Genomic DNA, 11405 nt, shown 5'->3' with positions numbered 1-11405 from the left:
TAAAGGGACAATTAAGCTGAGTGCACATTTAGATTAATTTTAATTTTGTATAATGCTTCTAGATTTGATTGTTCTTGATTTTAAAGTGACTTTAAATTTATTGCCACAAAATATAAATATGATATTAAAGAGAGAGAGAGAGAGAGAGAGAGAGAGAGTGAATGGAAAGGTAGAGCGACATAGACACACAGTGTGGGGGGTGGAGGAGAGAGAGTCGCCATTACTGCCTGGCAGTGCTGCTGAGAGGGGAGGGAGCAGAGCGGAGCAGGTTTCGGCTTACAGCGCATACCACACTAACTACAGCAAAATACACTAAAATACAGGCTGGAACTACACGGGACTACACCTTCAACTACAGCCAACTTCGGATTGAGACTGAGGACACTGCTGCCCGCAGACTGTGGATTGTAACAAGGAGTTTTTTAGCCCTGAAATGTGGGAATGCTTTCTCCTCTTTTCCGTGGTATGTGGATCTGGGAGCGACCATGTTATTAGGTGGGTAGGGGAATGTATTTGGACTGGGATTGGGACTTCATTAGCTTAGCTAGCACTCTGTTCATGTGGGCGAAACCTGGCTCTGTTCACGCGCTATCCCGGGTCAGAGGGAACCAGGGTCTGAATACGAGCACGGTTGTTAAATTAGCCCGGGTTGTGATTTTAACCAGTTTTCCTCCCTCACGTTAGCCTGGGATTGGTGTGGCTAACGCTAGCGAGCTAAGTGTCCCTCAACCCTCTTTTGCATGCGAGGCTAGCACAGCTCGGCTAATGTTAGCTAATCCCGAATTGGGAAAGGTGGGATTCTTTTTTTTGCCCTTCCTCTCCTGGAAGTATCAGGGCCGAGCCGGGCCGAACCGAGCCGGGCTTCCTCCTCGTGCCCCCCCCTAACCGTCAGGAGCTGCTAACCGCCGGATCAGAACCTGTGGTCGCGAGCGTTAGCCACGGTGCATTGACGCATTAACATTAACGTCTGTTGGTTTTAATACGAGATCCACAAACTCAGGCACGTTAACTCCCTTAACTCGCCCTCACTCCCCCTGTTTCTCTCCCTCCACACTGAGTTGGATGTTTTGCACGATATCCTCCCCCTTTTTTTCCTTTCTTTTATAACAAGGTGAACAGACTTGGAAATTAACCTCGTTCTGACAGGAAAGGAAGATTAATATCACAGCTGCTGTGGTGACATCTGTATTCAGAGCATTCAGAAGCTTATATCTCTATTTATCTGCTTTTATCTGTCATGACTTCCCTTTTAAAAGTCCTGCTAATCGCTAATTGTAGCATGTAGGATGGGCTGATGGATGGATGGATGGATGGATGGAGGGTCACATCCAGGAGTGTCTCTGGAGCAGGTTATTGGATTTTCCCGTTTTTTGTTTTTTTTTCTTTTTGCACATAAACGTCTCGGCTGTGATGAGAAACTGTGACCACAGTTTGTCATCAGCAGCTTGTTAACTTTTTTTATTCCGTGTCTCTCAGGCAGGTCAGTGGGTTTGTCCTGCAGCGGCTCTGCATGCCATTTGCATTGACTCTGACTGCTGCAGCTTGCCTTTGCCCTTTACCGAAAAACTCTCGTTAAAGGGACAGTCCGGATTTTACCCGAGGAGTCAGCCCCCTCGCTGTCCTCTCATTTGGATTATATCATTCCAATGTGTCCCGGTTGTCAGTGTTGGACAAGTCACTTTCAAAATGCAGTATATATCCTCTGATGATTATAAATGAACTGTAACGACAAAGGACACCATCAGCGGAAAGACTGCGGTCTGATCAGATAGATCACATATGAAATCACCTATAGATACATGACCTCATCATGATCCATCCATGCTGCCGTCTGTATGTCACTCTGACATCTTTACAACAGCAGGCGCTGGTGTCGCATCGCTTCTGTGCGACACGGGGGACGCTAGAATCAACAAGAACTTAAAGTTCCTCTTTAATTAAAACAACAAAACCAATAATACATTTTCTAAACAGGTTCAGTATAGAACAGAGTGTGGATATTTTTCAACAATGCAAATAAAAGTAGGAGACAAGCACATAGGACATATTTTACCAACCGATATTTTACGCACTGGCCTGATATCCTTCGGTCGGTAACGGTTACGTCCCACATTGCGTGACATAACTGTATTAATTGAAATAAAATTAGTAAGGTGTTTTATTACTCTGTTACTGCTAAAAGAAATATATTACTGTCCCATGTTGCTTCTGTAATGCTTGACCTCCAACACTGCCAGTTATTGGGTATAGACATTGTGGAATCAATGATTTATTAGTGGGAATCAATGGTGTTAGATTATCAATTGACTCAAAAGGACTCTGTTGGTCCGACTTACATGAGTAGAACAACATGGCTTTAACTGTATCACAGCGGATAGAAATTTATAGACATGTATCTGTGTTGAGAACCATGCAGGAATGTATATTGGTATTGGCATATGCTAATACGGTGGGAAGCACTCGATATCAGTCTCAGCTTCACAAACCACCTCGGGGCATTGGTACCGGCGAGCCCTGTTCTGAGTGACGGCACGGTTAAACGTGTCAGTTGGCCTATAAATTGTTGTTCTTACATCACTGCCACCTCGCGAAGGGGAAGTCAGATGGGTGACGCTGGATTTTCAGGTCTGGACCTGATGCTGGAGCAGGTTTTATTTACACGAGCTTTTTACTGATGCTCTTTTAAAGGAAAATTATTTTCCAGGAAGCCACAGCCGTGCGCCTCCCTCAGAGTTATGAAGTAAAGTATTCATGTTGTCAAAACTTGCAGCAACAAAGAGGTTTTGTTGCACGACCGCACGGTGAATTGAAAGATCTACTTTCCTTAGACAGTAAGAAAGTGAAGGCAGTAGCTGTTACGCGGAAACTCTTCAGTCTGATTGAAATCATTCTGATCAGATATTGGGGAATTCTTAGCTACCAGAGATATAACAGATGAAGAAGAAGGTTGTTGTGAGATCCTGATATTGATGGCTCCGATGACAAAGCAAGCAACATTCCTCGTGACCAATCCGCCACACTTTTGAAACCTCTCTGATCTTTTGTTTGTTGCCTGTTCTCTTTTTTTTTATCAGTTCAGTTGTTCTGTACTTGTTTTTATGGTAATAGACTCTCCACTTCCCTACACTCACATTTTGTGAGAGTCATTTAATCGCTACTAAAAGAGACAAACACACAGTAAACAAAGTGAAAGATAGTTTTGACTGGTGTTACTCCCTCTGGGGCTTTTCCATACACGTGCTCATTTGGTTTTGACTTGTCATGTCAGCCTGTTGTATTTACGTTCCCATGATTCACTTGGTTGCGGCGTGGATCAGGTTGACTTGGCTGCTGCCTCAGTGCCAGTAGAAAAGCCGCAGAAAGAATATATTTATTACTAGTGGAGAAAATGGATCTGATTAAGTGGTGACATGGTTATTAGGCGCTAATATTTTCCTATTGATTTGATTAGCGAGCGTTTGCACCAGCTCTCTGTCCCTGATTGAAATTAATTCAGACTGGGACAAATCAGATCAGTCTCTTCAGATTAAGGTGGCTCTTAGTCTGATTATTAGTGGAATATCAGTGTCCATGTAATTATTGTAAAATAAGATGGTCTCGCTCTTTTTACACTCATAAGACAGACACACTGGGTCTCTGTGTTGCTTTGTATTACAACCGTTATTCATCTGACTGAAATTTAAAACCACGTTACGTAACAAAAACGTCAGTGACAGGTAATGGGTTAAAAATTTGAAAGTGAGCACCCAGAAATGCTGAGAGGCGGGGTCAGACAACCTCCTCAGCTCTGGCTCGTCTGTCATGATTTATATGAAGCAAAGAGAGGAAAAGATGTAATGTTTGGGGAGCCCATTTTTCTCTGCTCCCTAATAGGAGTCGGTTTGGATTCCTCACGAGTTTTGATTCATCTCTTCCTGTGGGAGGAGAGTTTTCTGCACCCGAATGTAATGAGTCAGGAGTGCGTTTGTTAAAGTAGCTGCAAAAGTTTAATTTTTCGGAAATATCCAGCTGGGTGCGTCTTTAAAAGACCCACCATCCGTGACGGTGTTCTGCTGTGTTTCAGGGCTTAACAGCATTTAGTCATCTCTAAAACCAGCTTGCCAAGTGATACCTTAATCCCCCCTGCAGCCTCACAGTGAATAGACTAATCATGATGCACAACGCCACTTTTAGATTTTAGTGCTGCGTGAATGCAGTTTTGGCTGCTTGCAGTAGAAGCAGAATCAGAGGCTCCTTCTAGGTGTTTACAGTGCAGCTATCAGGCGAACACTGCTACCACCGCTCCCCTTCATACATGTTAATAACTATTCATGAGGCTTACATCGACCCTGTGTGTTGACAGCGGAATGAAAGACTTTGATATTGGCTGACATAAATGTAAAACAGATGTTCGGATTCGGGTGACTGATCTTGTGTGGTTCAGAAGGGAGGAATGTAGGGCTGTAATAATTGGTTGGTTAGTCAATCAACAGGAAATTAATAGATTTCAGTTGTTGTAATTGATGGTTTCAGACTTTTGCCAAGTAAAGAGCCCGGATTAGTCTCAGTGGTTGCGGTGTTACCAGAGACACATTTTTTTAATGTGCAACAGAGCTGCACCGATTAGTCAATCAATAAGTTGATCGAAAGAAAATCAGTTGCTAACTGTTTTTATAATCGTTCAAGTCATTTTTCAAGCTCATAAACGTGAGGATACGCTGCTTTTCTTTGTCATTTGTGACCGTAAATAAAGAGTCTTTGTGTTTCGGTGTTGGTTGGAAGATGTCACATTTTAAACACTAAATGCGACTGATTGTGAAGTTAGTCGACAGTTTCAGTATTACACTTCCACCAAGGAGGAAGTTTTTTCACTCATGACTGTTTGTTTCGTGGCTGGTTTGTCAGTCACCAAACTTGAATGGAGGATGGTCTCAGTCCAGAGAAGACCCTGTTATCTTTTCCAGATAAAGGGACAGATCCAGGAGACTTCTCACTTTCTTAAATGTTTCTCAACATTTTTGTCAATTTCTCAGGGAGAAATGCATGGATCTTGATTAGAAAACAGGTGTATTTAGGTGGCTGGTATCTATGAGCGAGTATAAAAGGGAACTGTTTGACTTTTGTATGTGCGCTGGTCGTGCCTCAGGTGTTCACAAGCTCAGATACACTCCTGCCTGCTGCACTCAGGTTGGAACATGAGGCTGTTGTAGGTGATAATGGTTAGATTTGCAAACCTGACTGACCTGCTGGTCGGTTTACTCGCTTACATCATCTAATATCCTAGGTGTGTTTGAGGTGCTCCTGGTTGGAGGAGTCACAATTAAAGATCAGGTGATGAAACATTTGTGGGACATTGCCTGCAGGTAAACTTCACCTGGATTATATGTAGTTGCACAGAGATCTCTTTTAACAAACCTTTTTTCCTCCTTGTTTTAGAATCCTACATACATTACCATGAGTTTGATTTTTTTCTTACGGTTGCAGCAGATCTGTTGAACTCACAGAAAGTCCATTTCTTTGCACAAGGCCCCCACTCAGGTGACATCATCACCTTGGCCTCTACAAACAGTCAGGGGAAACCTCATTTCTGCGTCTCAGTGGACCAAATTCCTTCTTTGGTGCAGTTTCTCAGGCTCAGCATGCCGCCGTGCTGCAGCTAGCAGTTCCAGCTCACGCAGGCAAATTCACTGGCTGATTGCCATCGTTCAGTAAAACGCAACACTGACTGCAATTCTCTCTGCAGTTATCAGCTATCAGCCTCTAGTTAGGTCATGGAAGGGTTCAGGCTTATTTGACTGTGGCAATCCCAGATAATACTGACAGAAATGTTTCACAGTCAGTCAGAGGCATATGCCTCGATGCTGCCACATTTCCACAATCTGAAATTGCTGAATATTGGTATTGTCAGCAGTGAATAATTTCACCAGGTTGTTAATGTTGAATAAATGAGGTGCAAGCAGCAAATCAAGACAGTCAATTAGGATTAATAATCATGACCAGAATATCAGGCAGAATGTATTACAAGACAGACAGGCAGAATAATCAGGATTATACGTTTAGCTCTAATCATGTAGCCCTAGGATATGCCGATGATGATAGCAAATCTGTGAACTGATTTATTTTCTCTGTTTCATTCTCACAGCGAAGCAAATCATTTCTAGGTCAGTGACTGTCAAAGGGCTGGAGTTGCATGCCATTTTTATCCTGCCTCGGCACAAATTGGTTGAAAGCACTTCTTTTTCTCTGCGAAGGGAAAAGTGACATTGCTGAGTGCCGGCCATGATTGAATTACTCTCCTTTCTCTTATATAAGTCGTACTGTCACACTTTGGATTTTGTTTTCTCAAAAAGCCCATTTAGTTGTGTAATTTTTTTCAACTCTTATTTTCTCAAAAATGCTGGAGGCTTTTCTGTTCCATTTTTATATTAGTGTAACACCCGCACGTCCTATTACTAATAAACACCTATTAAAACCTTCAAAGCTTTAAACATTAAGGAGGGATTAGTTTGTTCTGCACAGGTGTGATAAAATGTTACCTTTGTCTAATTTTCTGATAACTCTGCTTAATGCCTGATTAACATGTCTGATTTGTTGTTTTTTAAAACGCCACACGATGCACACATGTTCATATGTGTCTTGGGGGGACTGGCAGAGAAACAAAGAACTAATTATATTAGTTGTGATAAGAAGACTGAAGTGCTCTGAGGACGAATCAGTGCAACAGTGTTTTTATTTGTTTTGCCTTTATCTGTTCCTAATTGTGAATTCCATGTCTTGCAGGCAGGTGATAAAAGGAGAAGCCGGCTGTTCTATCCCAGCTTAAAGAAGACACAGGATAGAAACTGAGGGAGATACCAAGAGTCGGAGGGGGATTCACCACTACCAGGGGAAAAATCAGGATGAAAGTGCCTCTGTACCACTGACGAGCAGAACTGGAATGATATCTTGACCTTTTTTCCTGGAAGTGACCAAGTTAGCGATGAGTGGGGGGATATAATGGCCAAGAACAAGGATGCGCGCCCCCCGACATTCGCCGTCAGTGTGGTTGGCCTCTCGGGGACAGAGAAAGAGAAGGGAAATTGTGGCGTTGGCAAGTCCTGTTTATGCAACCGTTATGTGCGTCCCGATGCGGATGGCTACTACTCGGAGCACACCTCAGTGTTGAGCACAATAGACTTTGGGGGACGTGTGGTTAACAATGACCACTTCCTGTACTGGGGGGATGTTTGCCATCGAGGGGACGATGGGTTGGACTGTAAAATCCAAATCATCGAACAAACAGAGTTCATTGATGACCAGACGTTTCTTCCGCATCGGAGTACGAACCTGCAGCCATACACTAAACGGGCGGCGTCAACCAAGCTCCAGTCGGCGGAGAAGCTTATGTACATCTGCACGGATCAGCTGGGCTTGGAGCAGGACTTTGACCAGAAACAGATGCCTGATGGGAAGCTGAACATCGATGGCTTTTTGCTCTGCATTGATGTTAGCAAGGGGTGCAATAGGAAGTTTGACGACCAAATGAAGTTTGTCAACAGCCTCTACTCCCAAATTGTCAAGTCAAAGAAGCCGATCGTCGTTGCTGCCACAAAATGTGATGAGTGTGTGGACCAGCACCTGAGGGACCTGCAGGCCTTTGTTGCCAGCAAGAAGAACCTGCTGCTAATCGAGACATCAGCACGCGCCAATGTCAACGTGGAGCTCTCCTTCAATGCCCTCATCCAGCAGCTGGATAAAACGAGGGGGAAGCCAAAAACTGTGCCATACCTGGAGGCCTATAAGATCCAACGGCAGCTTGTTGCCTCTGTAACGGATCGATTTGAGAAATTGATGGTACATTCGCTGAGAGATTACCACACCACGTGGAAAACAGTGGTCAATAATCTGAAGGGCCAACCAGACTATGATGACTTCATCACCTTGGAGGGCTCCAGGAAAGCACGCAACATGTTCACAAAGCACATTGCACAACTGAAGCAGGAGCACATTAGGAGGAGGAGGGAGGAGTACCTGACAACACTACCGAAAACCCTTAACAACCTACTCAATAACCTTGAGGAGGTAGAACAGCTCTCGTGGCCCGAGGCGCAGAGTGTAATACGGAACCGCCCTGATTTCCAGTACTGGTTTGTAGTTCTGGAACATACACCATGGGATGAGTCGGACCACATCGACAACAGTGACCGCAGGATACCCTTTGACCTCCTGGAAACACTCGATGGTGAGAGGATTTACCACAACCATGTCCAGCACCTGCTTTCTGAGAAGAGAAGGGTGGAGATGAAAGACAGATTCAAGAAGACGCTGGACAGGGTTCATTTTATCAGTCCAGGGCAACCTTGGGAGGAAGTCATGTGCTTTGTCATGGAGGACGAGGCCTACAAGTACATTACAGAATCAGATAGAAGGGATGTTTACTGTAGACACCAGCAGGAAATAGTTGAAAGGGCCAAAGAGGATTTTCAGGAAATGCTTTTTGAGCATGCTGAGTTATTCTATGACTTGGATCTGAATGCAACCCCCAGCTGCGATAAGATGAGCGAAATTCACAGTGTGCTGAATGAGGAACCCAGATACAGAGCGCTGCAGAAACTTGCCCCAGATAGAGAGTCGCTCCTCCTCAAACACATTGGGTTTGTTTACCATCCCACTAAGGAGACATGCCTGAGCGGGCAGAACTGTGTGGATCTGAAAGTGGAGCAGGTTTTAGCAAACAGGCTGGTACAGCTCGACCATGGACGCTCTAATCTCTACTATAGCAGTGCCAACATCGATAAGATCAACCTCTGCCTCCTGGGAAGGGAGGGTCTCTCACAGGAATTAGCCAATGAGATCAGAGCTCAGTCCACAGATGACGAGTACACCCTGGATGGTAAAATCTATGAACTGGAGCTTCTTCCCGTGGATGTCAACTCCACCCTGCTCTTCAGCCATGCATGGGTCAACACTTTCAAGCCACATGGCTGCTTTTGTGTGTTCAACTCCATAGAATCTCTCAACTGTATTGGAGATTGCATAGGCAGGATCAGAGCAGAAATAGCACAGAGCAGGAGAGATAGGTTTGCTCAGCCACTACCGTTCATTCTCATCCTGGCAAACCAGAGAGACAGTGTTTGCAAAAACATACCTATCCTGAGGCACCAGGGCCAACAGCTGGCTAACAAGCTGCAGTGCACCTTTGTCGACATCCCCTCTGGGGCCTTTCCACGTAAATTTACAGAGTTTCAAATTAAGCAGGGTCTGCGAGCAGTGTTGGAAGGGCTGAAGCATAACTTTGATGTCTTGGCCCCGCTGCCCTGTATCAAAGACATGTCAGAGACGGACCTTAGGATAGTCATGTGTGCTATGTGCTGGGATCCTTTCAGCGTTGACCTCATCCTCTCGCCTTTCTTAGACTCGCATTGCTGTAGCGCAGGGCAGCCGGGTCAGCCCAACACGCTGATACTGGACAAGATCATCAGGGACAGCAGGAGGAGGATCCAAGTCACTGTCCTTTCCTACCACTCTGCTATCGGGGTCCGCAAAGATGAACTCGTGCACGGTTACATCTTGGTCTACTCTGCCAAACGCAAAGCCTCTATGGCCACCCTTCGGGCGTTTTTGGCTGAAGTCCAGGACGTGATCCCCGTCCAGATGGTGGCGATCACAGACAGTCAGGCTGACTTCTTTGAGAATGATGCCATCAAGGAGTTGATGACGGAGGGAGAGCACATTGCCACAGAGATTGCTGCCAAGTTTACAGCGCTGTACTCACTGTCACAGTATCATCGTCAGACAGAGGTTTTTACACCCTTCTTCAATGAAGTGCTGGAGAAAAAGCCAAATATTGAGAGCTCCTTCCTGTTTGACACCTCGTCCCGGGAGTGCACCACTGGAGCCAGTGAGGACGTCTTCCCCACCTCGCCACATAGCCACTCCCCAGCCTACAACACCTATTACCCAGAGTCTGATGATGATAACGAGGCCCCGCCACCTTACAGTCCAATAGGCGACGACGTCCAGCTTCTCCCCACACCCAGCGAGCGAGCCAAGTACCGAATCGACCTCGAAGGCAATGAGTACCCAGTTCATAGCACGCCTGTTGGAGACCATGAGCGCAACCACAAAGTGCCTCCACCTGTCCGGCCCAAACCAGTGCTCCCCAAACCTAATGTCAAAAAGCTGGACCCCAACCTGCTCAAAACCATTGAGGCCGGCATGCGAAGCAACCGTAGGATGCCACGTGGCCCAATGACACACTCTGAGGACGTGGAGGCGTCAGACAACTATGCAGACCCCGTGGACACCTTGCTAAGGTCCAGGGGTTTCCACAACGATGACATATATGCTGTGCCTGAAGACGCACACAGCCGTCTGGTCAAAATAAGAAACTCCTTTGGTGGATTACATGGCCTTCATGGAGGAGGAGAGGAAGAGAATGGATACGACAGGAAGTCTCAGGCTGGACGGCGGCCATCAAAATACAAACATCGCTCTAAGATCTTGTTCAGCAAGACAAAGGCCTACCAACGACGATTCCACTCTGACAGTGACGGTGAGGAGTCTGGCCCCGCCACGCAGAAAAAGAAAAAGGGAAGAGCCCACCGGGGCAGCGAGGAGGACCCACTGCTGTCCCCTGCCGACCCCTGGAAGGGAGGGATAGATAACCCAGCCATTACCTCTGACCCTGAGCAGGAGGACAAGAAGATGAAGAAGAAGAAGACGCCCAAGACGCCAAAGGAACCGAAGAAGGTGAGTCTGAGATGAATATGAGTTTCAGTGCTGGATAAGTTTCGTCAACTGTTTGATGGTGGTTTGAAAGAGCTTTATAGAGCAACAGAAACAGAAAGAAGCAAGACAGCAAAGATCTTGTAGTCTGAGCCAAAGCTTTCTTGTGTGTGTGTGTGTTTTTTTTTAAGACTGACTGAAAGAAAGCTTCAGTGCATTCAATATGAGATTGTGTGTGTGTGTGTGTGTGTGTGTGTGTGTGTGTGTGTGTGTGTGTGTGTGTGTGTGAAAGATAGCAGAAGAGATTGTGTATAATAGAGTGTGGGTGTGAGATATGAGCAGATTTCTATTTTTAATAGGCCCGGGACTCGTGGTGAGAATAAACTAATCTGATAATTGATTGATCGGCCCCACTGCTGAAATGGTTTATGAGCCTCCCCACCCCACAGGCCCCAGACAACCAATAAAAAGCTTGATAATAGAAGCCCTGTTAAAGACAGTGGGGCTCTGTCTGTATAATCTCAGAGAAGAGGCCTCTCCTGCGATATGATGCCTGCTTATCCTTTACAACAGCTCTCTAAAGGCCCGTCTGAGACTGAGAGCACACACACGAATAAATGAGCAAGTGCATTTTATTCAGCCACCATCATCTAAACACCAAAACAAACACTGTATGCATGTGGCGATAAAACTAACATTTTATATGCTGACAAACACAC

General features: G+C 45.5%; 1 protein-coding gene across 2 annotated transcripts in view; it reads left to right on the top strand.

Moving 5' to 3' along the window:
- Positions 1-219: 219 nt before the first annotated feature.
- The window catches only part of arhgap5 (Rho GTPase activating protein 5), a 54826-nt gene continuing 43640 nt past the window's right edge, over positions 220-11405 (top strand). The window contains exons 1-2 of one of the 2 annotated variants that reach the window (XM_037071211.1): positions 220-463; positions 6760-10710. In XM_037071211.1, the coding sequence (XP_036927106.1) occupies positions 6976-10710 (3735 nt within the window). In that variant the 5' untranslated portion in view covers positions 220-463; positions 6760-6975. Of the gene's footprint in view, positions 496-6759; positions 10711-11405 lie in introns of both variants that reach the window. The other variant, XM_037071209.1, reaches the window with a different exon arrangement.

This window comes from Acanthopagrus latus, chromosome 16 (assembly GCF_904848185.1).
Source record: "Acanthopagrus latus isolate v.2019 chromosome 16, fAcaLat1.1, whole genome shotgun sequence".
Classification (NCBI taxonomy): domain Eukaryota; kingdom Metazoa; phylum Chordata; class Actinopteri; order Spariformes; family Sparidae; genus Acanthopagrus; species Acanthopagrus latus.
Note: the sequence above shows the minus strand (reverse complement) of the source record. Positions and strands in the feature narration are given on the sequence as shown.